General features: G+C 43.9%; 1 protein-coding gene across 5 annotated transcripts in view; it reads left to right on the top strand.

Annotated features, from left to right (window-relative positions):
* The window catches only part of CAMSAP2 (calmodulin regulated spectrin associated protein family member 2), a 181,935-nt gene that overhangs the window by 64,704 nt on the left and 89,345 nt on the right, over window positions 1-27,886 (top strand). For all 5 annotated transcript variants that reach the window (XM_075936672.1, XM_075936673.1, XM_075936674.1 and 2 more), the window contains exons 3-4: window positions 20,908-21,069; window positions 22,894-22,977. In XM_075936672.1, the coding sequence (XP_075792787.1) occupies window positions 20,908-21,069; window positions 22,894-22,977 (246 nt within the window). The remainder of the gene's footprint in view (window positions 1-20,907; window positions 21,070-22,893; window positions 22,978-27,886) is intronic.

Genomic DNA, 27,886 nt, shown 5'->3' with positions numbered 1-27,886 from the left:
CGGGGCAGAGCAACTCTGCCTCGGGCTTCCTGTAGTCAGCGCTGGTCAGTTTCAGCAGCGGCTGACTTGGGGACGCCTGGGGCAGAGCAGCTTGGGTGCTTCTGGGTTGCTCCAGTAGTGCCGCTCCTCGGTGCTACTGGACCAACCCAGCAGCACCCAAGCTGCTCTGCCCCAGGCGTCCTGATTCAGCCACTGCTGAAACTGACCAGCAGTGGCTGAATCAGGACGCCTGGGGCAGAGCAGCTGGGGTGCTGCCGGGTTGGTCCAGTAGCGCCCAGAGCGGCGCTACGGGACCAACCGGCAGCGCCCCAGCTGATGTACCACAGGTGTCCGGAGCAAAGCCGCGGAGCACGGGGGCAGCCGGACAGCCCAGACGCGCCACGGCTGTCCTGCTGCCTGCGTGCTCCACGGCTTTGCTCCCCGTCTCCCTGGTCTGCTGGTCTCCAGCAGACCAGGGAGACGGGGAGCAAAGCAGAGCAAAGCCGTGGAGCATGCCGGCAGCGGGACAACCCAGACGCGCCGTGGCTGTCCCGCTGCCGGCATCCTCAGAGGCTTTGCTCCGCTTTGCTCCCCGTCTCCCTGGTCTGCTGGTCTCCAGCAGACCAGGGAGATGGGGAGCAAAGCCGCGGAACACGCCGGCAGCGGGACGGCCGCGGCGCGTCTGGGCTGTCCGCTGCCCGTGTGCTCCGCCGCTTTGCTCCCCGTCTGCCTGGTCTGCTGGAGACCAGCAGACCAGGGAGACAGGGAGCAAAGCCTCTGAGGACGCCGGCAGCGGGACAGCCGCGGCGCGTCTGGGCTGTCCGCTGCCCGTGTGCTCCCCAGCTTTGTTCCCCGTCTCCCTGGTCTGGGGAGACGTGGAGCAAAGCCGTGGAGCACGCAGGCAGCGGACAGCCCAGACGCGCTGCGGCTGTCCCGCTGCCGGCATCCTCAGAGGCTTTGATTCCCGTCTCCCTGGTCTGCTGGTCTCCAGCAGACCAGGGAGACAGGCAGCAAACCCCGTTCGTAACTGCGGATCCCCGTAACTCGGGGACTGCCTGTATTGTTGTTCACCAAATAATATTGTGTAAGTTATTAAATGAAATCCAGGGACACAGTGGTGAAAGGAATGTACAGCTATTGTATAAGGAGGTATGTATGTATGTATGTATGTATGTATATTGAAAATGTTTTAAAGTTTATTTCAAGGCATAGTTCACAGACAAGACACAATTTGCTCCTACTACAAAGTTTTTGGAAAAAAATCTTTTGACAGATTCCAGGATCTGTGATGGACATTTTTTCATTCTCAATTTTAGTGCTTTCCATTAGGTACCTTCTGCGTGTCCAGTCACAATCTGTCATGCAATGGAAAACATATTCCCTTTTCTTTAGAAATACATTTTAGAAGACGGTGGGTTTTTTTTGTAAGTGTCATTTGCTACATTGGGGTTCAGGGATTGGGCTGGCAAGGGCAAGCACAGTGCAAGAGGGTAGAGAAGAGGGAGACAATGGGGAGGGAGCAGGAATGGTGTATGGGAAGAGCCACAGGTGGGGGAACTTGCCTTCCCAAGCAGCAGCTTCCTTTGCGTTCTTGAAAACAAGATCTCTGCACGCCTTGCAAAACATTATGAGCAATATAATCCTTTAGATAAGAAGTTATCCTGTTAAGCCAATTTAAGTTTTGTTTTATATGCCACCCTTTTGTTTTCATTATCCTTATTCACTGTCTCTTTAATCTTTGATAATACGTGTATTGTTATCACTATAAATGTACTGCTCTGGTATTTAAGTGAGGTGCTGACACTGAGGTAAATCATACAAGATAGTGTATGCACTCTTCCCTCAGGCTGAAGGCAATGGGATAACAAGGTGACTCAGTTCTGGGCACCCTGAGAGCAGCACAGCATATTGGCACACTTTTTTTATTATTAAGGATACTAGAAGATTTATGTGGCATTGCTCAGGTTCTTAACTCAATTAATTTTTGTTTTTCTTCATCTAAATCATTGCTCTGGGGTGGGCCTGGAGTTGAGGAGTTCAGTGTGAAGGCTGCCCTGGGGAACTTGTTTACCTGAGTTTTTATGGTTAAACAAAAATCAATTTGAATTTTCAGATGTTATTGTAAAGCACTGTAATAAGTGTGAACAGTTTATGAACCTTTGAAAATAACAAGCCAAGTTTCCACAGAATTCTACTAAATTATTTTTATTTTTAGAGTAAGCAATTTGAAAACAAGTTGAATGGTCAGGGTTTTTTAATGACCTGTGGTTTTTACATATAAACAGACGATAAAGTAGTGTCTTCAGATGGAGCCTGAACAAGCTATAGTACAGGACTTGTCTTTTTACATTAATGTGCACATAAATTAAGGATAGTAAGGAAAGGGGTATTTTGCGAATCATGTAGTTGATACAAATCATGTAGTGAATAAGGGGAGGCTCGCTCCAGGACTATTGCACCTTTGCATTTTAAATGTAGTAAGAGCCTGACTGCTATTAATACATTTAACATGTCCTGGCTCCAGTTTCCTCCGCCTTGCTGCCTCCCATACAGAGGCAGCAAGTGGGGGGAAGTGAGTAGTTGAGTAGTCAGCTACTCGCTGACATCCTTAACATAAATATTTATCTGAATCATTTTACAGATCACAGACAGTTTTTTCCACATCAGGGATGTTAGATATTGCATAACTGAATGATCATGTGACTGCATCAAATGTGATCAGTCACAGAGCTATTTGATAATCCCTGGAGATGGGGCCCGCAGCTCAGTGCGCTCTCGGCCCACTCCCTGGGAGCCATGGCTCCTCACACAGACAGGCTCCTGCCTGCCACTCTGTACTGCTGCCTCTGATAGAGAGGCAGCAACTCAGTGTGGCAGTAGCCTCTGTTGGCGGGGGGCCTGAGCTTCCCACAGACAGAGGCTGCACTGGCATCCACAGAGCAACCTCTGTCTGTGGTGAATCCAGTCCCACTGCAGACAGAGACTGCTGCTCGGCAGCCTCCCCTGCTCCCCAGCTCCGCGCTACTGCCTCTGATAGAGGCGGGAGCTGGTACATACAAGAAGCCATCTTTCAAGCCAGCTCCCCACATGTGCCAGCTCTGTGGAGCTGCCTGCCCCCTCATTCTTTGCGCTGCTGCATCTCCATCAGCATGGGGGAGGGAGGCAGCTTTGTGAGATCCAGTGCTCATCTTTGTGAGATCCAGTGCTCATCCCCACAGACCCTGGCTTCCTCCTCACCTTGTAGCCTCTGATAGAGAGGCAGCAAGGGTGGGAGAGTGCATGTGGCTGGCAGGATTAACTGATTAGTCTAGGTTTATCAGTTAATTGTGAATCGATTACACGTTGCCATCCCTACTACTCCTTGCTCATGGGTTTTGAAATTCAGCTTGTAACAGTTATAATTTAGCTTCTAATCATAATGTAACATTCAGTATTCTGTTAATCTGTAAGGAAAATATTACTGGCTTTTGTGTGAAACATCGTAATTTTAGTTTCAGAGATTAACCAGAGTTCTATTGTGGTAGGTTTGTTCCTTTATTTAGCTTATTCCCCAGATATTGAATCATTTTGTTAAAAAATTGTTTTCAATAGCCAACCTCCCAGACTATCTTGCATCAGACATAGTAATTGAATAATCCACCACCATATATTGTATACAGCATCTTAATTAAAGGTTCTATTCTCTCACCACCCCCATTTATACTGTATATAACAACAAGATTTATTATTCAAAGAGGAAACAGTTCATGATCAGGTGTGGGATAGAGACAACTTTTTTTTTTAAACAGATCACCAAGTACAGTGGGACCACAGGAATAAATACTTCTGAACAAAACATTATGGTTGTTCTTTCAAAAGTTTACAACTGAATATTGACATGATACAATTTTGAAACTTTACTATGTAAAAGCAGCTGCTTTTAATCATCTTAATTTAATGAAACAAGAACAAAAACAGATTCTTTACCTTGTCAATTATTTTAAAATTCCTTTTTATTTTATTTTTTACTAGTTTACCTTTAATGCTGTACTTGTAGGGATGTAAAATCCCATTGTAAAAGTTAGCTGGTTAAACTTTAAGGGATCTTGTTTGGGAGAAGGGGAAGCACTTCAGCCTGCTCAGGCCACCAGTTAAGTGCTTTACCAATAAGGATGATGCTTACTAGGTAACTGGTTAACCCTTGACATCCCTACTGTATTGTTTGCTTTTTTTGGTCTCAAGTCTCTGCTCACTGCCACATCATTGGAAGGTCCTCAGTGCTTTGATTAGACTCCCATTTGTATAAGTTCATAGTCCAGAAGTTTGAGCAGAAAAGAATCAAAATGGAGATGCTTCCAGTGCCTTTTATATAGTCTTTGAAGTGAAGAGCAATCCATTGTTTTTACTGTGGGAAAAATTACATTGACAAGATGGTGTTTGGATAAGTCAGATGTCCAAGTATGATTCCACTTAATCATAGAAGAAGAATCCATTACCTATATCCCAGAAAGAACGGTCACAGGCAAGTCCATTCAGTAGAGGTGGGTATCTCGTGTTGTAAATTAATTGTTCTTTTGATGGGCCATTTAACTTGAATAGTCTCTTCAGAAAATGTTGTCTAATACCTAGTAAATGTTACACAGGAGCAAACATTTTGAAATAGTGGTGCAGAGCCAACGGTCAAACTTCAACCAAACAAAAAATACATGCTTACCAACAGGGCTCAACAAATAATACAATCTACTTGCCAGTGGCCATAGAGCCGGGTTCGGGCGATCTGCGCATGTGCTGAACGATCTGCGCATGTACAGATTGCTGGACAGTGCGGCTGGCGAGCAGGGCTCACCGCGGTTCGGCGAGCCCTGCTTGCCAATATCCTAATCACGCTTTAGCAAATGATAACCTTTCTACTGACACCTTAATTGACACACTTTGTATAAGATTTATTGCAGTTATAGCAACAATGATCTTCATGGCCATATTTTAATCAGATGATGTCACAAAACCCATCAAAATGATGTGGGCAAAGACTAGGGATGTCCGAGTGTAGTCAGATAATGGATTAACTGATACGTGGGAGCTTATTGGTTACACTATTGACTACGTGCATTCTCCCACTCCTCCGCTGCAGCTCTGCATTATTAGGGAACTGGGGAGCCGGTGCATAAAGACCTCTCTGCTCATGCTGGTCCCGGCGTAACTGCCCACTGCAGCTCTGCAATATTAAGGGATCAGGCAGCTGCCGCTAAGGATTTTAAAATGGTAGTTACCTAGCTAATCATATAGTCATACAATTTGTATTGTCTATATGATTAGTCGATAGGAATGCTCTGCAGAGACAAAAGTAGGAGCTCCAGGAGCCAGCTCCAGCCAGATTGGGAGCCGTGCCAGCTCCAGGAGCTACCCATGCTGCGGCTCTGCATTTTAAATGTCGTAAGAGCTGCCGGGCAGTTACTACATTTAAAATGCAGAGGTGCAGTGTCCTGGAGCAGCATGAACCAGGACTGCTGGCTGGTGATAGAGGCAGTGCAGGGGGCGAGACGGCCCCCTGGAGACTCTGCCTGGGGAACTGGCGTTAAGCTGGCTCCCCCCAGCACTGGCTCCTGTTCCCTCCGCTGCCTCTCATATAGGCGGGGGGGGGGGGGGGGGGTGCTGCAGGAAGCATGGGGCAAATGGGGACTCAAGACCCATGGGGCTCTTGCTATATTTCACAGACTGAAGTGCCACAGTGGGAACCAGTGAGAGTGGGACTGCTTCAGTCCTCACTCGTGCTGTTTCCCCGCTGTGCCTCTGCCTCCCCTGCCCCCTGTGGAGGGAACTGGCTTTTAAGCCAGCTTCCTGTAGCTACGGCTTCTGCTCCCTACGCTTGCTGCCTCTGATAGAGCTCCCTGCGCTCAGAGGCCAGCTCAGATCCCCCACAGACAGGGGCTGCTGCTGGACCAGCCTCTCTGTGCAGCCAGCCCAGGCCGCCATGGACAGAGACTGCTTTGTGGCAGCCTCTCCCTCCCATACCCCCCTACAGCAGCCTCTGTATCAGAGGCAGCAGTGCAGGGCGGCAGGGCAACTGGTCTGTGTGGGGAGCTGGTTTTTAAAATGTCTCCCCTCATGTACTGACTCCCACCTGGTACCCTGCACTGCTGCCTCTGATACAGAGACAACAGTGCAGGGTGGCAGGAGGCTCTCCGGAAGCACACTGGCTGCCGGTCCCACCCCCATGGACTAATAATTGAGTAACCGATAAGAATTCACGTGGTTACTCAACTATTAAATCACCCAATTTCTAATATCTCTAGCGAAGATAGATTTGGACTTGCGTCAAGGGAAGTATGGGCATCCTTTGCATCCAGAGTCTGATAAAATCCTGATTTTTAGATACACTCTATATAAAGTAACATGCTTCTTCTCTAGTTTCCTCCTGGGTCTATCCTCCTATGTTTAATAGGCACCTTGTGAACTTGATGAAAATCAACAAGAGGAACTAGGCTTCCTATGATATTTTCTCTTCTCTGTCACCCCCAATCATTGGAAATAAGCTGCTTGGTGACTGAATACTCAGAACTAGAGATGTAAAATCCTGTTAATCAGTTAACTGATTAAACATTAGGTTTAATTGGTTAACTGCTTAAACAAGAGTAGGTAGGAGAGCAGGCCCCACTGCAGACAGGGGGTTCTCTGAAAAAGTTGGAGTGCCCCAGCTTGCTGTGTGCTGCTCTGGCTAGCCCAGGCCCACCGCAGATGGGGGCTGCTCCAGCTGGACCAGAATGCCCTCCACCTGCAGCAGGCCCTATTGGGCTAGAGCAGGCTCTGGCCCATGTTGGGTGGGGAGCTGCTCTTGCCCACTGGTTAATCCATAATCATTAAGCATCAACTGGTAAGGGTGATGCTTATCAGTTAACCAGTTAACCATTCACATTCTTACTCAGAACTTAGCTGGAGTTGAGATGAACTGTGTTCTGAAGTAATAACCTGATCCTATGTAAGATCAAGATTCTATATTATGTTTTGTTTACTGGTTACAAACAGAAGGATCAGAGTGTCTGTAACGAATAAGAGAATTTGCCATTCCCAAGTGGCTACCAACATTGTACCAAGGTCATGGGCTAGTGTGAGCTATGTACTAGACATATATAGAGTGTCTTTATTTTTTTGAGAATCCTGTCTTTTCCAAACTGTAAATGATCTGGAATGTCACAAATGTGATTACTCCAGCACAGGAGCAAGAGAGGTTATTTTACTGCTTTGGTGGAACTTGTGGACACCCTCCCAACGGTACCTGTTATCCAAGTATGTGTGTAGAAAGCCATGGGACTAGGTCCATTGGGCATTTCATGTGGGAGAACCAGAATACTGTCTGTGTGTGTGGAAATAGATGAAGAGGGGAATTGCCTTTTATTTAATTAGAACCAATTTTTTTCTCTGTCTATGTGACTATTTATAGCCATGGTCTTACTCCCCCTCTTGTCCAAAAATTCTGTGTTCTCTGAAAATGGTCTGGCCTTAGAGAGATGCTGCTGTGAGAAGGTAGGGGGTTCAGATAGTATTTAACTTGTAATGCTGAAATAAAAAGCTAACAATTTGATTTTAATTTCTTATTCCTTTATCAAATTTATTTAAAAGTTAACAGTGCAGTTATGTAAGAGAATGGAATGAAATTATAATAGGTGAACCTTATTTCTGGGTTAGATAAAGAGTTTGGAACAGTATAACAGCAAATGTTGAAATGTCTACCCTTCGTGCAAGGCCAGAATATTCTGTGAAACCTGATCCATGAAATATATAACCAATTATCACCTACTCATTTCTAATTTTATCTGAATCCACATATTGGAAAATGTTTTTCACTTTTTAAGAAAAGTTCAGAATTAGCTGGACCATGAGTAATAAAAGCATGACTTTTAACATCAGTGTAGCTTACAGCTCTTCAAGCCATTGGGGCTTAAGAGGCTGTTAGAGGATTTCTTCTGAAGTAAGTTTGTTCAGTATTCAAGTAGTTTTGGCAGCACTTTGTGTTACAAACTGAGCACTCAACAACACATCTCATTTGGAAATATGCAATCAATCAGAGATGGGGAGTCAGAGGGGAAGCAAATACATTAGATTTCTGTGTTTAAAAATGACTGAAAAAAAGGAATAAAAAAAACAGATTTGACAAGGTAAGGATGCTGTTTCTGTGTTTTTCATTTACATTTAAAATGTTTAAAACAGCTTTTTTCTTCTTTGTAGTAAAGTTTCATATATGTATATATTCAATGTTCACTTGTAAACTTTTGAAAGGACTACCGTAATATTTTGTTCAGCATTACAAGCCACCTCTATTCATCAATACGGGAGAGATCCTGGATTCCCAGGTGTGTGTGTGTGTGTGTGCGCGTGCGCGCGCGCGCTCGCATTTAATTAATCCATTTGCAAACATCTGGAAGATAAGTCAGCGTGGATTTACAAAGAACAAATCATGTCAAACCAACCTGATAGCTTTCTTTGATAGGATAAAATCTTTATGGATAAAAAGGAAGTGGTAGACGTTGTATACCTACACTTGAGTAAAGCATTTGATATAGTCTCACATGACCTTCTTATAGATGATCAGTGGAAATACAAGCTAGATGGAGCTCCTATAAGGTGGGTATGTAACTGGTTGGATAATTATTCCCAGACAGTAGATACCAATGGTCCACAGTCATGTTAAAAGGCCATAACAAGTGGTGTTCTGCAATGGTCAGTTTGGAGCCAGTTCTGTTCATTGTCTTAATCAATTATTCAGATAATGGCATTAGAGAATATGCTTATCAAGTTTATGGATAATACTAAGTTGGGAAGGGTTGCAAGTGCTTTGGAAGATAGCATTAATTCAAAATCATCTTGACAAATGAGAAATTGTGTGATAGAAATAGGATGAAATTCAATAAGGACAAAAGCAAAGTACTCCACTGAGGAAGACACAATCAGTGTCACACGTACAGAATGGGAGGACACTCTCTAGGAAGGAGTACTGCAGATAGGGACCATGGGCTCATAGTGGACCACAAGTTAAATTTGAGTCAACAGTGTGACACTTGCAAAAAAAGCAAACATAATTCTGGGTTGCATTAACAGGAGTGTTGTAAGCAAGACATGAGAAGTAATTCTTCCACGCTACTCTGTGCTGATCAGGTTTCAACTGGAGTATTGTGGCCAGTTTTGGGCTCAAAAATTAGAGAAGATCCAGAGAGGAGCAACAAATATAATGAAAGATCTAGAAAACATGACATATGAGAGAAGATTGAAAAAAAAATGGATGTGTTTAGTCTGGAAAAGAAAAGACTGAAAAGGAACATAGCAGCTTTCATGCACTCAAAAGGTTGCTGTAAGGAGGAGGGAGAAAAAAATATTCTCTTTAATCTCTGATAGTAGGACAAGAAGCAATGGGTTTAACTTGTAGCAAGGGAGTTTTAGGTTGAACACTTAAAAAAAAAAAGCTTTCTAAATTGTAGGATGGCTAAGCATTGGAATAAATTGCCTACGGATATTGTGGAATCTCCATCATTTGAGTTTTTTTAAGAGCAGGTTAGACAAACACCTGTCAGGGATATTCTAGATCATAGGTTCCCAAACTGGGAGGCATGCACCCCTGGTGGGGGGGGCATGAAGAAATTCTGGGGGGAGAGGGCACGAGGCGACCCACCGCCCCTCCCCCATTAAGTTTTGCTGCTCCAGTCAGTTCTCTTCTTTTTTCTAATTTTTTTTTTGGCTCAACAAGCTTTGCTGCTGTTTTTGGGGGGGAGGAGGGACGTGAGGGTTTTTCAAAAATAAAAAAGTGGGGCAAAAGTTTGCCGAAAAGTTTGGGAACCACTGTTCTAGATGGTGCTTAGTCCTACCGTTAGTGCAGGGGACTGGACTTGATGACTTCTTGAGGTTCCTTCCAGTTCTAGTATTCTATGAAATCTGCTTCCACTAAAAAGGTGCTTAGTAGAGGTAAAAAAATCATCCTCCACCCCCCACCACCAGATCTCCCAGATCTCTCAGTAGGGATTTGATTCATAAGAGATTCCCAAACTCCTTTCAGAGTAGAATTTATTATGTATTCCATTGTAAAATAATTTAAACAGATAGTTGAAAGCATTAAATTCTGCAGCAATCTGAAAATAATCTAATATTTCATTCTAATACAGGCAGTCCCTGACTTACGCGGATCCAACTTATGTCGTATCCGCACTTACGAATGGGGCTTTCTCGCCCCGGAGTTCACAGGCAGCGGTCAGCCACCTCGAGCTCCGGGGTGAGAAAAGCTGCTCCCGGTGCCCCTGGTCTGCTGGGGACCATCTCTAGCAGACCAGGGGCATCGGGAGCAAACCCGCAGCAGCGGCAGGTTCCCGCGCTTCTGAGGCTTTGCCAGCTGCTCTGGGGACCCCACCGCGGCTGCGGGTTTCCTCCCGGTGCCCCTGGTCTGCTGGGGACCGTCTCCAGCAAACCAGGGGCACTGGGAGCAAAGCGGTCTGGTGCCAGAGCAAAGCCTCAGAGGTGAGGCACCCCCCCCCCCCCGCTGCCGCTTTGCTCCCTGTGTCCCTGGTCTGCTGGGAGGGGGGGCGCAGCTAGTGTGCCCCCCCCAGCAGACCAGGCTTTTGTTGTGGACCCTGGGGCAGAGCAGCTGGGGCGCTGCCGGTTGGTCCCGCAGCACCGCTCTGGGCACTACTGGACCAACCCGGCAGCACCCCAACTGCTCTGCCCAAGGCGTCCTGATTCAGCCGCTGCTGGTCAGTTTCAGCAGCGGCTGAATCAGGACGCCTGGGGCAGAGCAGCTGGGGTGCTGCTGGGTTGGTCCAGTAGCACCGAGGAGCGGTGCTACTGGAGCAACCCAGCAGCACCCCAGTTGCTCTGCCCCAGACGTCCCCAAGTCAGCCGTTGCTGAAACTGACCAGCGCTGACTACAGGAAGCCTGAGGCAGAGTTGCTCTGCTCCGGGCTTCCTGGAATCAGTGGCTGATCAGTTTCAGCAGCAGCTGACTTGGGGTTCTTAAGTTGAATCTGTATGTAAGTCAGAACTGGCGGTCAGTTTCAGCAGCGGCTGAATCTGGACGCCAGTTCCGACTTACATACAGATTCAACTTAAGAACAAACCTACAGTCCCTATCTTGTACGTAACCCGGGGACTGCCTGTATTACAGAAATGGGGTAGTCAGCAAGTCCCATCCCTGGGGATTCCTGGTCGGGTGGGGGAGAAGTGGGGCCGGGGCAACTGGGGAGCCCCATCCCCAGGGAGCCCCAGTGGGCCAGCGCCCAAGTCCAAGCCCTGTAGGCCGGAGCCCAGGGGCAGTGAGGCCGGAGCCCAGGGGCAGTGGAGCCAGCCACAGGCAGAGGGAGCATCCTGGGAGGCTAGTGGCAGGGGACCTTCCCGTATTCAGGAAATTCCTTCATTCAGGACAGGTCAGGTCCTGAGGGTGCCGGACAAAGGAGGCCCAACCTGTACCATTTTTCAACTCTCTCTATGAGCTGGTGTTCAGTTGAACCTGGCTACTTTTTGGGCATGTTGAGAAAAATCTCATGACATTTATTCTACTAGTGGTAGATATTGGAATCTGTTTAGCAATTCAGTCTTTTGGCTGTAATCCTCTTTCTGATCTGTTCAGCACAGCTAATTCATTCAGCTGCTATAGCAGGTGACATACGTGTGCCTAGTTGACAGGAAATGTCTCTGGATCCAAATAATGTTAACTGCATCCATGCAATACATTGCTGGATGCTTTATTAATGTGTGTACTACTGAAAAGTTAGATAAGTGTGTTTGAATATCCTTGCTGGAGTAGCCTGACATGTACATTGAGTGATAGCTGAAAGGGCATATTTGTTGTCAAGTTCCAGCCAAGAATACATTTACTGACTAGGCAAATTCTGTTTTATAAGGGCTTTTAAAACAGGGAATGTTGGATTGGCCTTCAAATACTTAGCTGTTTCTTAAGGGAAAACGTTCACAATATTAATAAAAAGAACTGGTCTGTTTGATTTGTACTTATAACAACTGAGAAAATGGATGTTTAGAAACATTGCATCATTCAAATGATATATTCTTGTCACTCTTGATTTTTAAGAATGACAACAGCACATGGGAAGAATCTGTATTCTAAAGGAATATTTTCATGGTATTTACTCTTCATAATGTATGTACTGTCCTACAGTATGTGTATCACAGGTGAGTAAAGTGGGACTTCAGAGAGAGATTAAAATAATAAATAGCAACAAGAGATCTTTTCTATACTATTTCTGATAACATATGGATGCAAGAAGCCAACAATAGGAAACATGACACATGTAAAACGATGAAAGGAAATATTTTTTTTATTCAATGCATAATTTAATGTATGGAACTGTTGCCATGAGATATGATTGAGGCAAAGTGCTTGATTAAAATAAAAAGGATTTGTGAATTTTTATTATTAGGAGAAAATATACAGTTATGTAAATTAACGAAGAGTTATAAGACATTTTAAAACCTTATACTTCCAGGAATAAGCTAACCACTAGCTGCCTGGGGTTAATTTTAATGTAATAAGAAAAACCTGCAAAATCCTGCACATTGCTTTTCAGTCACCAACCTCTCTCTGGCAGAGGCATGTACTTGACTTAGTGCAATTCTCATTATCACTGTTAATGCAAAATGCACAATTTTAATTGTATGCCCAGTGCAGGGTTGAAAAGTAAATTGAGGACTCTGAAGTCCATCTCTTTGTTATCTAAGCATGGGTGCTATTTTTAAATGGTGAAGAGAGGTTGTGGGAGAAGGGGAAGATTCAGGCACCCAGAAGAGAAGCAATCATGCTCATGGGAAATAAATGAATCTATCTGTAATCTGAGCTCCTTTCCCTTTCATCACTGAGTTAATGGGCTCACCTGTACTTGTCAGATGGGACTGGCACAACTCAGGAAGAATTTTAAAGAGCTCCCAGGTAGCCACATGGTTTGCATCCCCACATCTCTCATTGTCCTCCTCCTCCCCCTTGATGTGTCCTGCTTTTGTGAAATGTCCAGAGTCACATCCAGTATGTTGGCAGGTGCCAACTAAATATACCATAGAGATCTGCAGGGTTAACCCAGTCATATTGTTGCCCTGCCTCCGTTAATATGCCTCCCCAAGTTCCTTGGCTTTTACTTGGCATCGCTGCTCATTCCTGTCATTCCCCGAGTTTGGTGCTCACTGTGTGATCTGCACACAAAGGTCTATTCCTTCAGCTTCTCCTTAAATGGGCTTGCACGGCCACTTCTTTCCACAGGGTAAGGAGATGCGGGACTTCTGTCTCACTCCAGGCTGGAGCTTCTAGGTGAAGATCTTTGTCTGCAATGAGTTGGCATTAACTGGATGCTCACACAATGGGCAAGTAGGAAGAAGCATTTCAAAAACATGGTGGAGTTTTTGAAGGAGGGGAGGGAAGGGCAGGGCAGGCTTCTTGTATTTGTGACCTCTGGGGATAGAGTTACTGTGGGACAGCTGCTAGAAAACTAGTAGGGTAAGATGCTGTCAAGGCTGGTCCCTACTTTGCCTCTTCAAGTGCAGAAGATGGAGGCCCGCAAGAAATTTTAAAAATACCTTGGCTCTATATACTTCTGCTTTAAAAACTCCCCGAGGTCATAGATTCCCTGACCTTGGGTGGTATGCTGCCACCACCCAAGTGCAAACCCCATTTCTTTTTGAACTCAGGAAGATTCACTTGGGAATGTCTTCCCAAGAGGTGTACCCCAAGCTCTTTTACCCTACCTCAGGAGAGGGCTTGAAAACAAAGTATAATGTATAATAGCTGACCCTCAGTCTCACGCACATGGACCTTCCTGCTTCGCAGGACACACGAATCCGATCATAACCTTAGAAAAGGTGATTTTATTAACAAAAACAAAAAGACATTCTTGGTAAAACGTTTCCAAGCATTGCCAAGTGTTACAGAGCAACTGAGAAAACAGATTACAACACAGAGAATTGTTTCCCTGGGACTCGGCTTCGGTTACAGAATAACAGGCAGGTGGGGTGGCAAAACTAAGATATGTCTCTGTTGTTGTAAGCTTGCTACTGTAGACATGGCCTAAGTAAGCAATGCAGTGTTTGTCTACACTGACTCTATGTGGACCTAAATACATCAACTTAAGTGCTATGCCTCTCGTGGAAGTGGAGTTACAAAGTTGGTATAGTGGGCAAGTTACATTGGTGGAGGCTGCCTTATATTGACCTAAATCTTAATGTAGATTAGGGCAAGTCAAAACAGATTGATTTAGGCCCGTGGTCCCTAAAGCATTTGTGTGTGCCCGCCAAGTGCTCGGGGCTGGCCTGGCCCCGGGCATGTGGCACATGCATGGTGCCAGAGCCGGCCCTGGGCACATGGCGCACGGTGAGCGCTGGCCCCGGGAGCGCAGCGGATTGGCCGCCTGCGCTCTGGGCGCGCGGCGCTTGCAGGGCACGCCGGCCCCGGGCGCGCGGCACTTGCGGGGGGGGCGCCGGTCCCGGGCGTGTGGCGCTTGGAGGGGGCACCGGCCTCGGGCGCGCAGCCTTTGGAGGGGGCCCTGGCCCCAGGCGCGTGACTATGGGGGGGGCCCTGCCCCCCCGCCCCCGGGCATGGGGCTATGGGGGGGGCCGCCCCCGGGCACGCAAGTGTCCCCGCCCCCTGGCGCCCGGCGGGCGAACGGCCACGCCCCCTAGCGCCCGGCAATCTCAAATGGTTGGGGACCACTGATTTAGGCCAACAAAACTAAGTAGTACAGACCAACTTCACGCTGGTAGGACACTGAGAAATTGATAGAATTGGTTTCTCAGGATCATAAGAGGATAGTGGGGATTATTTAACCTTTCTAGGAATCTAATCTGGGCTTAAAAAGAAAATAACATTTCCTTTTCACTTTCAATAAAGTGAATATATTTGTATTTAGTCGTGGATGGAACAGAAGAATGTTGCAGAATGGATTATTGCCAGTGATAAGCAAAAGAAGCTATTAAATCTGAGCTAGGTATTGCATGGTATTCTCTGTAGATCAGCACTTCTATTTCTCTTCCCCGTAATTTGTTTATTAATGAGCTGTAAATTGCTTAATTTGTTACAAACAGGAAATATGACACACATAATTTGAATTGAGGGAACTGTAAATTTATGTTGACAACTCAATCAGATTACAGATCAGGAAATAACCTGAATTAAATCTGTGTGCATGTGTTTCATAAAAGAATACATAAAATATAACTGAAGGATTATGATTGTAAGTGATTGTAATTTTGTGCATTTAACAGTGAATAAATTACCAAAATAATCATGGCAGTTTATTTAATTTTGCTGTACTTTGCTAACCTAAGCAGAACATGCAGACAGGATGCTTATGAGCAGCTCAAAACTGCAGGTAAGAAAGGGCTGCGAAACATTAGTGCTTCCCTCTTTCTCCATCCGCTAGACCTGCTTTGAAATGGCAGGACAGAGTCCTGGTGTTGAACCCAGAGCATACGGATGCTGGCATTCCTCCTACAGGGTCTCCAGCTCTTTACAGAACAGCCAGCCAAAAACTGGATCATCTAGTAATTCACCGGCTAGTGTCTGAGGAGGTAGGGAACAATTAGCTTTTACAGGAAAAATGTCCAACTGCAGCAACAATATAGTTTCTTGGGAGCCACAGCAGGTCTATGAAAAGAACAATAGTCCAGGGTAAGATGATGTCTTGAAGAATAGAGAAGATCTGGAATCCATGCATTCTGGTGAGCTCTGTGAGCAGCTGCTGCCAGCAGCGGGGGGAGGAGGAAGAGGAGCAGGAGCAAGGGAGGGCAGTGCCTTGCAGCTACCCAGACTGTGTGGGCAGCTGCAGGTGACAGGACCCACACAACTGATCAGCTGCTACCAAAGTTCCCTCTAAGCTGCGTGGTTGCAGCTATTTTCTGAGCCCTGCTCAGAGGTTCAAAGCTCAGCTGACTGGTGGGGGAGCAGGGCATCTGTAAACAGCAGCTAAAGGCTGTTAACAGGGTGCTGAACGAAAGAGCGCCCAGAGCAGAAAAGATAAGCAGCTGAGATAAGGAGGCAATAAGGTCTAGAGGGAGGGAGGGAAGTAATAGAAATGTAGCCCTGTTAGTCTGGTGTAACTGAAACAAAAACAGGACTATGCAGCACTTTAAAGACTAACAAGATGGTTTATTAGGGGATGAGCATTCGTGGGCCAGACCCACTTCCTCCTGGCCCACGAAAGCTCATCACCTAATAAACCACCTTGTTAGTCTTCAAAGTGCTACATAGTCCTGTATTTTGCTTTAGGGGGAGGGAGGGAGTAATTTATTAATTGGCTTGGGGAAGTCAGAGGGGAGGAGAGAGGAGTTGGAAAGAGTCCCATCTGTGGGGGACAAGAGGGAGAGAAATCCAGCAGTCTCTTCAACCTTCCTTGGCTGGGAAGGAGGGGTAAGGGGCTGACTGCTTTGGGTAGGTCAGGGAAAGAGAGGGTGGGTGGGTGCTGGTATCTATGCAGTGAGGTGGAGGTAGGAGCAGTTTGTTTGGCTCCTGACTCACTGTTGGCAGTTTGTTTGGCAGCCTGACTCACTGCCTCTCTAATAGGCTGCATTGGAGGGAGCAGGGGAAAGCAAGCTGCATGGAGGGGAAGCAAAATGCAGGACAATGTAGCACTTTAAAGACTAACAAGATGGTTTATTAGATGATGAGCTTTCGTGGGCCAGACCCACTTCCTCAGATCAAATAGTAGAAGAAAATAGTCACAACTATATATATATATAGTTGTGACTATTTTCTTCTACTATTTGATCTGAGGAAGTGGGTCTGGCCCACGAAAGCTCATCATCTAATAAACCATCTTGTTAGTCTTTAAAGTGCTACATTGTCCTGCATTTTGCTTCAGCTACCCCAGACTAAAACGGCTACATTTCTATCACTATTCTGCATGGAGGTGGTGAGTGCTAGGAGAACATTTGCATGATTGCATTTCAAACAAAATTGACATAGGTGTTTAACGGCTTAATGTAAGAGAGAGAAAGATTCTTTGAATAAAATTTTCTTGGAGGCTTGCAGGTATCTAAAACTCTGAAATTAATGATTTTTTAAACTCCCGTGTTACTAAGTAATACATGGTAAATTGTAATGCATTAAGTCCAGATTTTTGCTATGCAGTAGAATTCTGGCTCTTATAAGTCAGAAATAGCAAGCACTAGGTGTGGTGGTAGTTTTGTAGGACGAAACTGTATTTGCAAGCTCTTTGAAACATGCTTCTGTCTACAGACCCTGAAGCCACATGTTAACTTCTTCTGGGGCTTGTACTTTTCCTCCAGTGGAAGAAGAAGAATTCCCTAGCTTTGTAGTCACTAAGGATACCTCGCAGCAACTAGACACAGGGGTCTTCTTTTAATGTATTTTCTTCCGCACATATGGACTGCTTAAAGTGTGTGTGTGTGTGTGTGTGTGTGTGTGTGTGTGTGTGTGTGTGTGTGTGTGTGTGTGTGTGTGTGTGTGTGTTTTGTTTTTTTTGTATTGGTGCACGTCCACACATGATCTCAATATTGGTGTTTCACATAAAAAAATTCAACCCGCCCAAAGATAGAAAATGTTAGAGGAAACACTGGCTGCTACTGCTAGCATTGACCCCTGAGCTGGTAGCAGCTTGGTTGCCACAAGCATCAGCCCTCCCTCTTCCCTGCAGCTACTGGAGTTACCCTATCCCAGGAGACTCCCTTAGTTATGATGATCTTGTGGCCCACTGAGTTGGAGGGCCTGTTATACTGCCTACTCACTAGGCTTGGTTGTCCATCACTGCCCTGTGCTAAACAGATTTAATCGGGAGAGACCAGCATTTCTTAAACTGGGGTCAGGATCCAAATGAAGGTTATTTTAGAGGAATCATGGTATCGCGGCTGAAGAGAGGTGGTTGCTGGCAGAGTGCCCAGTTCTGAAGGCAACTGTGCAGAAGTAAGGGTGGCAATGCCATATTGTGCTATCCTTACTTCTGCACTGCTGCTGGCAGCACCTCTGTCTTCAGGACTGGGCTCCCGGCCAGCAGCCACTGCTCTTTGGTTGCCTAATTCTGATGGCAGCGTCACTGTCAGCACCTTCGCAGACGTGAAGATAACAGTACCCCAACCTCCCTACAACTCCTTTCAGAGTCAGAACTCCTCCAGTTACAACACTGTGAAATTTCATTTTTAAATATCTGGAATTATGACCTTTACAATTTTTAAAATCCTATGACTGTGAAATTGACCAAAACGGACCATGCATTTTGGAGGAACCTCGTCATGATGTTTGAGGGATAAAGCATGTAACTGTGATTGATCTGGATTTTAATATTTTATGAACATGTGAATTTCTAGCTTTGTTGTGTTTGCATTGAAAACAAATATTCTTTTGTCACTTATAACTGTAAATGCATCACACTTTTGATGTGGAAATGATAAAAATGTTCATCTTAGAGGTAGGCAGGACGTACAAGAGGAGTGAGATAGGGCAATGCAAACTTAATAATTGTTGGTAATAAGATGTAGCATGATTTACGTATGCGATCCCAACTAATATTATATACAGTAGTAGCTTTCATTGCGGCTTGTTGTTCATCAGTGTTACCAAGTTATTAACTGCTGTGCTTCATGAAATGTTTGTATGAATGCTGCAATATAGAATTTATTTGCAGTGGTAACACTGAATTCTTTGGAATCTTCATTTTCATTGTGAGACACAGCCATAAAATGCAGCTGTAAGCTGGTTGATCTGCTGACCAGAGAGGCACGCTCATTTATATTTGTACCCTTTTCCCAGGACACTGTTTATTCTCTAGCACAAAACAAAACTGTGCCCTGGTTTTGACTGGGGTTGGGGGGCCACCTCTGGTAACTAAAGTCTCTGGACATCCCCGGCCTAGCTGGGACAAGGGGGGACTTGGAGGGCCTGCTTGCCTTCTTGCAGCCTTCTGCTGCACCTACAAGAGTATGCTTTCAGCATGCTCCTGGTTCCCTGCCCCACGTTAATCAAGTCAGATTAAATAAATACATTAAATAAAATAGATAAAAATCTCTGAAGTTTCCTTATTTGGTCATGTGTTTCTTTTTTGTTTTTTAATAGTTACTGATAATGAAACTGACACAGTTTTATTTTGTAGCCCATAAAATGAGGAGAATTTGATGCTTTCCATATTAACACAGTTTACCTTTGAGTTTATATCACATATATTCAAGTTTAAAACTAATTGTGTAACCTTTGTAATATTTCTGCTATAATTTTCTTCTGACATCTTGAGTCTTTCCTCTCACCATGCACTGATTATAGTGAAAGTTTTATTTTACTTGTGTATTTTTATTTATTTTATCGTATTTTAATTTAATTTTAATGGATTTTTCATAAATTTTGACATGATACAAAAACAGATTTTCTATGTACAAATTCAGTATCTTGGAAGTAATCAAAGGGAGTTTATTGTGCAGCTCTGCCCTTTTCAGGTACAGATAAAAGTGGGTAACAGATTTTTCTACTCTTATTTATACTTATAAAATAAACTTGAAAATCATTTCATGTATATTTGTGGTGACAATAAAATTTAGTGAGGATTCCTGTATTTTTTCATTATTTTTACATCTGACCTTACAATCACACTTTGTGTTTTGTTTTTGTTGTTGCAGTGTTCATCCTATGGCAGTACAGGTCATTCACTTTTCAAAAAGCATTTTTTTCAAGCGCATGTCCTTGTGCTTTCTGTTGGCGTTTTAAAAACTGCTGTGCATGTTTCCAGCATAATCCTTTGGCCAAAGCTGGCAGTCAGTTATCAGACTTCTTTTGGAGGTGTGGGTTTTTTTGTTTTTTGGTGGTGGTTTTATAGGTGCATATACATCTAAAAGTAATTTAATGAAAAATAGAGACTAGAGCAGTGGTTTCCAACCTTTTTTATACCACGGACCGGCAAACCCATTCACAAACTTGAGGCGGACCAGTAATATTTTTATTTGAATATTCATTGTGCAAATAAAGAATATGCAAATATGCAAAGAAAATGTTACCTGTCCGCCTAGCCAACTCAGCCTTTTGCTCCCCAGTGCTTAACACCCTTTGTCCCCAAACCCCTACTCCCTGTGGCCTTTCACCCTTTAACCTCTGACCCTTAGAACTCAGCCAACACCCTCTCGCACACCACACCCTTGCCCAACACCCCTATGCCCTCACCCCCGTACTCCCCAGAGTTAGGCTGCCCCCTCTTCTGCAGAGCGTGGCTGTTATTGCTGCGTGCGCTGAGGGAGCAGCCATTGGTGGCATGCACACTCTCTCTTCCTTCGCACTCCCTCCCTCCCCAAGCGCATCTCACGCCTCTATGGGTACGTCTAGACTACCGGGTTTTGTCGACAGAAGTTTTGTCGACAGTATCTGTCGACAAAACTTCTGTCGACAAAAAGCGTCCAGACACATTGAGTTCTGTCGACAAAGCAAGCTGCTTTGTCGACAGAACCCTGTAGTCTAGACGCAACCCTACAGGCAATAACACCTTCTGTCAACAGAACTCTGTCAACAGAAGGCGTTATGCCTCGTAAAATGAGGTTTACCAGCGTCGACAAAACTGCTGAGTTCTGTCGACGTTATGTCGACAGAACTCAGCGGTAGTGTAGACGCTGGTATAGTTTTGTTGACAAAAGTCCACTTTTGTCGACAAAACTCAGTAGTCTAGACACACCCTATGAGTAGAGGCAGGGGTCCGGGCTGCCATCTTACCTGGGGGGAAGGAGGGAAGAGGCGCTTTCTGCTCCGCTTCCTCCTGCCGCCACCTTAGCTCCAGGCCGCCAGCAGACAAAAGCAGCCACCACCGCTGCCAGAGCTGAGCCACTGTGAACAGCCATCTTTAGCTTTGGCAGCCACCGCGGCCTGGCAGCCAGTGGTTTGGGGTCCGGAACAGGTCCACGGACCAGTGGTTGGGAACTGCTGGGCTAGAGTATTAAATTTTGTAAAATAAACAAATGTTCTCTTAAAATGATTTTATAACTTCTTTCTTGCAGAGTGCCCATCTGGCAATGGTTGATACCCTGATGATGGCATATACAGCAGAGATGGTCAGTGTTGAAAAGGTGATTGCATGTGTTCAGCAGTATTCAGCCTTCTTCCAAGCTACAGAACTTCCCTATGATATTGAGGATGCTGTCATGTACTGGATAAATAAGGTAAGAACAAAGCAAATGTATGCTTAAATTGAAAAGACAATCAACATGATTCAGCTAGCCATAGGTGGAAATTATGTATATTCAGACTTCATTTAATATAGGATGTTCATTATTCACTTTCAGCAAGGATAGGGAAAAAATTAAGTTTTTATAATGAATTAAAACATTCTGTTGAAATTCAAGTTTTGACTGCAGTGCCTGGTATGAGGAAAACAGTTTGAGAGAGATGAAACCTGACCAGTTACTGATTAATTTTGTTGGTATGATTAAATCATTTAACAACACCTATAGATACTATGTCCTTGGCTTTCTCTAGTGCAGGAGTCTTAAATTGGGGGTTGGGTCCCCAAAGTGAGCCATGACCCTATTTTAATGGAGTCGCCAGGGCCAGCATTAGGTTTCCTAGGACCCAAGACTGAAGCTGAAACCTGAGTTCCATCCCACCTGGGGCAGCGGGACTTGGGCACCGTTTTTCCCCTGACCCAAGATGGCTGGGCTCTGGCTCTGACACCCCCTCATGTTATGTAGTAACTTTATTGTCAAAGGGGCAGGTCATCGCGGTGCAATGAAGTTGAGAGCCCCAGTGCTGGTGTAATGAAATCCAGTTGGAAACTGGGCCCTCTGTTATACCTAAGCATATTTTGAGTATGAGGTTTTCAACTTGATGAGTTACTATACAGTAAACAAAATGTTCAGTTATAATAGCAGCCTATTGTAATAAAATGTACCTGTCAGTATCTGGTATATTCAGAGACCGATCACATACCTTTGGCAAATCTGCTGGCTCAGATGGCCCCAGATTTCTGTTGCATTTCTGTCTGAGGAGAAGTAAATATTGGGTCATGCTGTCAGTGAGTCCTATGATAGTGATAGCTAAGAGGCTCCTGGAAATTGGTGATTACTCCCTTTCGTGTTGCTCATAGCTGGGGCATATCTCGGGCTCCTCAACATGTTTAACTATAAACCTCAAGCCAGCATTCCCCAAATCAGGGATTCCCAAGCTTTCACTATGGAGACCCACCAACTGCATTTTGTCTTTTTTCTGCAACCCACCCAATGTCAAAAATTGTGGAAAAGCCCAAAATCGAAGGCTGTGCCCTTCTTCTTGATTCACAGAGGAGACACTGGCCACCCACCATGCTCGTGCTGAAATTCTAATGCCAGATTGCTGCAGCAAAGAGTCGCCAGGGTAGGGGAGGTGGAGGAAAGAGTGGAAAGTGAGCCTACATCACATTCATGTTGTTGTAGTGACTCCTGTCTTGTGGGTTTGGGCCCATCTCCTCACCATAGATGTTGTAATCTGGTGTATGGGATCAGAGTATCATTCAAGTTGGCCCTGCTGTCCCTCTGCCAGGTTGCAATATTCTGAGCAAAGAAAGTCAGGCCCACTCTATTGGAACAGAAGCTGCTATTGCAGGATGTGTGTGGGGCAGATTCACTTTCCAGCATGGGCACCCCTGCCCTTTGGGGCTTCTCCTCTACCAGCGAGAACCTTCTCTTGACTAAGCGGTTGGGTGGGTCCAACCCAGTTGGTGAGCAGGGCCCTAAAATCTCTCCACAAACATACTGATTTGAGGACAGAGCACCGTCATCTCAGAAGTTTGGGGCAGATGAGGTTACTGGGAGGTGGGATTAGATAATGTTACACACTGAATCTTGAGCTTTGCAGCTGGGAGTTCAATTCAGTGTCTTTGATTTGGGTTCTAGGTTGGCTTCAACAGACCCTGATAGTATTGAGTATCATGTTTCAGTGGTTAAAACTAGTCAGAGGACTGCTTCTTTCAAAAACAGAAGAGATCACTTGAAAAATGTCTCTCTTTTTAGATAAATGAACATTTGAAAGACATTATGGAACAGGAACAAAAATTAAAAGAGCATCATGGTATAGAAACTCCAGGAGGTCAAAAGGTAGGTGTACAAGTTTTAAATATTTAACTGCAAGACTGTGCATACATATGAAAACAAGACATACTTTGGAAATGTGCAGTTGCGTTGTAAATTCTTTATTAAATGTAGCCAACACTACAATGAATTGAGTACTCTTAATAGTGCTCAGTACCCAACACCAAACGTTTCCGGGGATTCCTGGTGATCTTAGGAGCATGTTGCTATTTAATAAAGCAAGTCAAAGCAAGCACCTATGTAGTCTTGATATGTCTGCTTGAATATTGCCATCTCCTAAACTCTCCTGGTTGACACTGAAATGACTCTGCCATTCCTTACTCCTATTATATCCCATTTATGCTAGAAACACACTCCTAAAGTCCTGTGTGTCTCTCATACTGTACTTCAACTATCACTTATTACTGAAGTTAATACTCTCACATGTAGACACTACTGCTGAGATCTTGAAACTCATCACAATCTGTGTTAGAAATTATATTTTTGTGATGTGGAACATATTGAACCATTCTGAAGAACACTAAAGATAAAATTTTTAAAAAGTAATTCAAGTCACCTTTTAATAAAGTTGACTGGAATTCCCATAAACAGTTTTCTGTTAAGGTGCTAGGATCAGCTTAACTGTTAAGTATAATGCTGGTGCTATCAAATGTCTTTCAAAAATCACACACAAACTTTTGTGCAGCACACTGTGTATCTGTTTCCAAGTTCTGACTCTTCATCCCTCTATTCCTTTTCTTTCTTCACAGCTCGGTGCCACTGAGATGTCATTTCACATAATAGATCTTTGCTGACCCCCAACATCTCATACTGACATTTACACAACAGACTGTTAGCTCCTGGGCCAGTGTCCTACAGCTGCTGACATACAATTGCAGCTGTCACTACTGACTACTCAGTGTGATGTTGGCTTTTTTCTCTCATTTTCATGCCCTTCTTGGGAACTAAGTGACTGGTATCAATAGATACCTAATTGGATCAAACACTCTAGACTGAAATCTGCTGTTGTAATAGCCAAAGAGTTGTAGTTATACTTTTTAGATTATTCAGATGTACTACTTACTGTTTCTAAATAATCAATGTTCTAAATACTTTAAAAAATGAAAAAAATCCCATATTTACACAAGTAAGTGGCATGATTTTCATAAATGTTGACCACACAGATGATAGAATTAGGAGCTCAAGGTACCACTTTGAAAATAAGGACACTTATTCAGTTACTTTAATTTAGACACCTGAATTTTGGAAATGTTAGTCGTTCCGTTCACATTCAGTTCTAGCTCTGTGTTTACATTGGGAGCCCATCACTGTACCCTCTTTCCTTGTTGCTTCTTATCCCCTTCAACATGTTGCTTCCATTAAAACTTGGAAATATATTACATCAGGGGGTTCAATGTGCCTCTTCTGCTTCTTTTCATCGCTCTTTGCAGACTGAGGCTTTCTGCTGTAATGTGAGTTCTTCATGTGGCTGACATGGCTTGAAGTTCAAAAGTACCTTGTTCTACAGCTTTAAGCATCATTGAAGATTCTTGCTATTTACATGGGCTGCTACTCTCGCCACGTACTGCTGAGACTTCAGATTTCCTGGGTTTTTTTTTTTTTAAGCTATGGCTCTCAAGAAGGGGCATGATTGTGGAAACCTGTATTAGTTGCACTCTGGAGCTTGAACTGGAAAAGGAGCAAGGAGAGAGAATGTTTCTGTCTCACCAGTATGCACAAGTAACCAAGCAGGTATCGGAAGAAAAAATCTACATAGAGATTTCAAGGACTTGAAGACTTATTTTTCATTTTAGTTTCTGGCCAAACTAAAGAAGATTGCTTATGCTAGAGACAGACAAAGTTATTCAGTACATTTTATAATTCTCTTCTACTCAATAAATTTTACTTGAGCCAGAAACAGAAGAAAACTGAGTATATATTCCTCAAAGCCTTGTATGCAGTTGTAACTTTATTTAGAAATACTACAATAAATATTTAGCGTGTAAACAATATGTATTTAGAGTGTAACACAAAATGGTTACGTATTATGAATTAATAATGTGATTAAGTCTGGTTTAGCTAACATTATTAGATAGCCTGGCCCTAACCTCAGTCTCATTCCCTAAACTACACAAAGTCAACAGTAAGCATAAATTACATGTAACTGGGAGTTCTTTGAATATAATGCCTTTGCAAATCCATAGGAATTTTCTTTCTTCTTTGGGTTTTATTAGTTTTAAGTGAAGGAGAGTGGAATTGAACCCAATGGGAAGCGGATATTTTCATAAAAATGGTTGGAATGTTCAAATCCAAGGGTGGTTGTGTATGTCCCACCTAAAACTTAACCACTTCTAAATGGTGTGGGATTCTCAAAATACAGAACCTCAATGAAACACAGTGGGTTTGCAGAGGAAATGCATTAAATACTCCCTCTCCTGGTGTATGATCATTTTTTTTCATAAAAAATTATTTCATATGCAGACTAAATGAAATTTGTTTACTTTCTGCAGTTACTTTCCACAGTTCAAAAAGTATGTAAGGCAATATGTCATACAGTAAATAACTATATAAAATAACACCATGAACTTTCACACATTTTGACTACTTTTTTTACAAAGTTTCAATGAGTATACTTTAATAATAATAATACAGCATGTCTATCATCGGAGAAGGGCATAGTTTGGTGGTTTGAGCATTGGCATGCTAAACCCAGGGTAGTGAGTTCAGTCCTTGAGCAGGCTATTTAGGGATCTGGGGCAAAATCTGTCAGGGATGATACTTGGTCCTGCTGTGAAGGCACGGGACTGGACTCAATGACCTTTCAAGGTCTCTTCCAGTTCTAGGAGATAGGCATCTCCATAAGAATCTTTAGAAAGCACGTATTAGTCAAAGCTCTGGGCATAGAACCTAGAACTGGAAGGGACCTCGAGAGGTGACGGCAGGACTGAGCACTGTCTGGATCATCCCTGATAGATGTCTATCCAGCTTGCTCTTAAATATCTCCGGTGATGGAGATTCCACAACCCCCCTAGGCAATTTATTCCAGTGTTTAACCACCCTGACAGTTAGGAAGCTTTTCCCTATGTCCAGCCTTAACCTCCCTTGCTGCAGTTTAAGCCCATTGATTCTTGTCCTGTCCTGTCATCAAAGGCCAAGGAGAACAATTCCCTCCTCCTCCCCTTGTGACACTCTTTTAGGTGATAGAAGTTTTCAAGTATGTCCCTCCTTACTGTTCTCTTTTCTAAACTAAACAAGCCCAATTATTTCAGTCTTTCCTCATAGCTCATGTTCCCTAGACCTTTAATCATGTTGTTGCTCTTCTCTGGACACTCTCCAATGTCTCCACATCTTTCTTGAAATGCGGTGCCCAGAACTGACACAATACTGCAACTGAGGCCTAATCAGCGCAGAGTAGAGCGGAAGAATGACTTCTTGTGTCTTGTTCACAACACACATTAGTGCATCCCATAGTCATGTTTGCTTTTTTTGCAACAGCATCACACTGTTGACTCTCATTTAGCTTGTGGTCCGGTATGACCCTAGGTCCTTTTCTGCCTTACTCCTTCCTAGACAGTTGCTTCCCATTCTGTATGTGTGAAACTGATTGTTCCTTCCTAAGTAGAGTACTTTGCATTTGTCCTTATTAAACTTCATCCTGTTTACCATTTCTTCAGTTTGTTCAGATCATTTTGAACTATGACCCTATCGTACAAAGCAGTTGCAACCCCTCCCATCGTTGTATCATCTGCAAACTTAATAAGCGTACTCTCTATGCCAATATCTAAATCGTTGATGAAGATATTGAACAGATCCGGTCCCAAAACAGCCCCCCTGCGGAACCCACTTGTTATGCCTTTCCAGCAGGATTGTGAACCATTAATAACTATCTGCTGAGAATGGTTATCCAGCCAGTTAGGCACCCACCTTGTGGTAGCCCCATCTAAGTTGTATTTGTCTAGATTATTGATAAGAATATCATGCGAGACCATATCAAATGCCTTACTAAAGTCTAAGTATACCACATCCACCGCTTTTCCCTTATCCACAAGAATCGTTATCCTATCAAAGAAAGCTATCAGATTGGTTTGACATGATTTGTTGTTTACAAATCCATGCTGGCTGTTCCCTATCACCTTATTATCTTCCTAGTGTTTGCAGATGAATTCCTTAATTACTTGCTCCAGTATCTTCCCTGGCACAGAAGTTAAACTAACTGGTCTGTAGTTTCCTAGCTTGTTCTTATTTCCTTTTTTATAGATGGGCACTATATTTGCCCTTTTCTTGTCTTCTGGAACCCTCTCCTGTCTTCCATGATTTTCCAAAGATGATAGCTAAAGGCTCAGATTCCTCCTCTATCAGCTCCTTGAGTATTCTAGGATACATTTCATCAGGCCCTGGGTGACTTGCAGATGTTTGACTTTTCTAAATGATTTTAACTTGTTCTTTTTTTTAAATTTTATCTTCTAAACCTACCCTCTTCCCACTAGCATTCACTGTGTTAGACATTCCTTCATCATCAGACTTATTGATGAAGACTGAAACAAAAAAGTCATTAAGCACCTCTGCCATTTGCAGGTTTCCTGTTACTCTTTCTCCCTCCTCACTGAGCAGTGGGCCTACCCTGTCCTTGGTCTTCCTCATGCTTCTAATATATTTATAGAATGTCTTTTTGTTTCCCTTTATATCTGTAGCTAATTTGAGCCCATTTTGTGCCTTTGCCTTTCTAATCTTGTCCCTGCATACCTGTACTGTTTGCTTATATTCATCCTTTGTAATTTGTCCTAGTTTCCATTTTTTATATGACTCCTATTTTATTTTTAGATCATGCAAGATCTCCTGGTTAAGTCAAGGTGGTCTTTTGCCATACTGTCTATCTTTCCTACACAGTGGAATAGCTTGCTTTTGGGCCCTTAATAATGTCCCTTTGAAAAACTGT

The sequence above is a fragment of the Pelodiscus sinensis genome, chromosome 9, assembly GCF_049634645.1.
Source record: "Pelodiscus sinensis isolate JC-2024 chromosome 9, ASM4963464v1, whole genome shotgun sequence".
Classification (NCBI taxonomy): domain Eukaryota; kingdom Metazoa; phylum Chordata; order Testudines; family Trionychidae; genus Pelodiscus; species Pelodiscus sinensis.
Note: the sequence above shows the minus strand (reverse complement) of the source record. Positions and strands in the feature narration are given on the sequence as shown.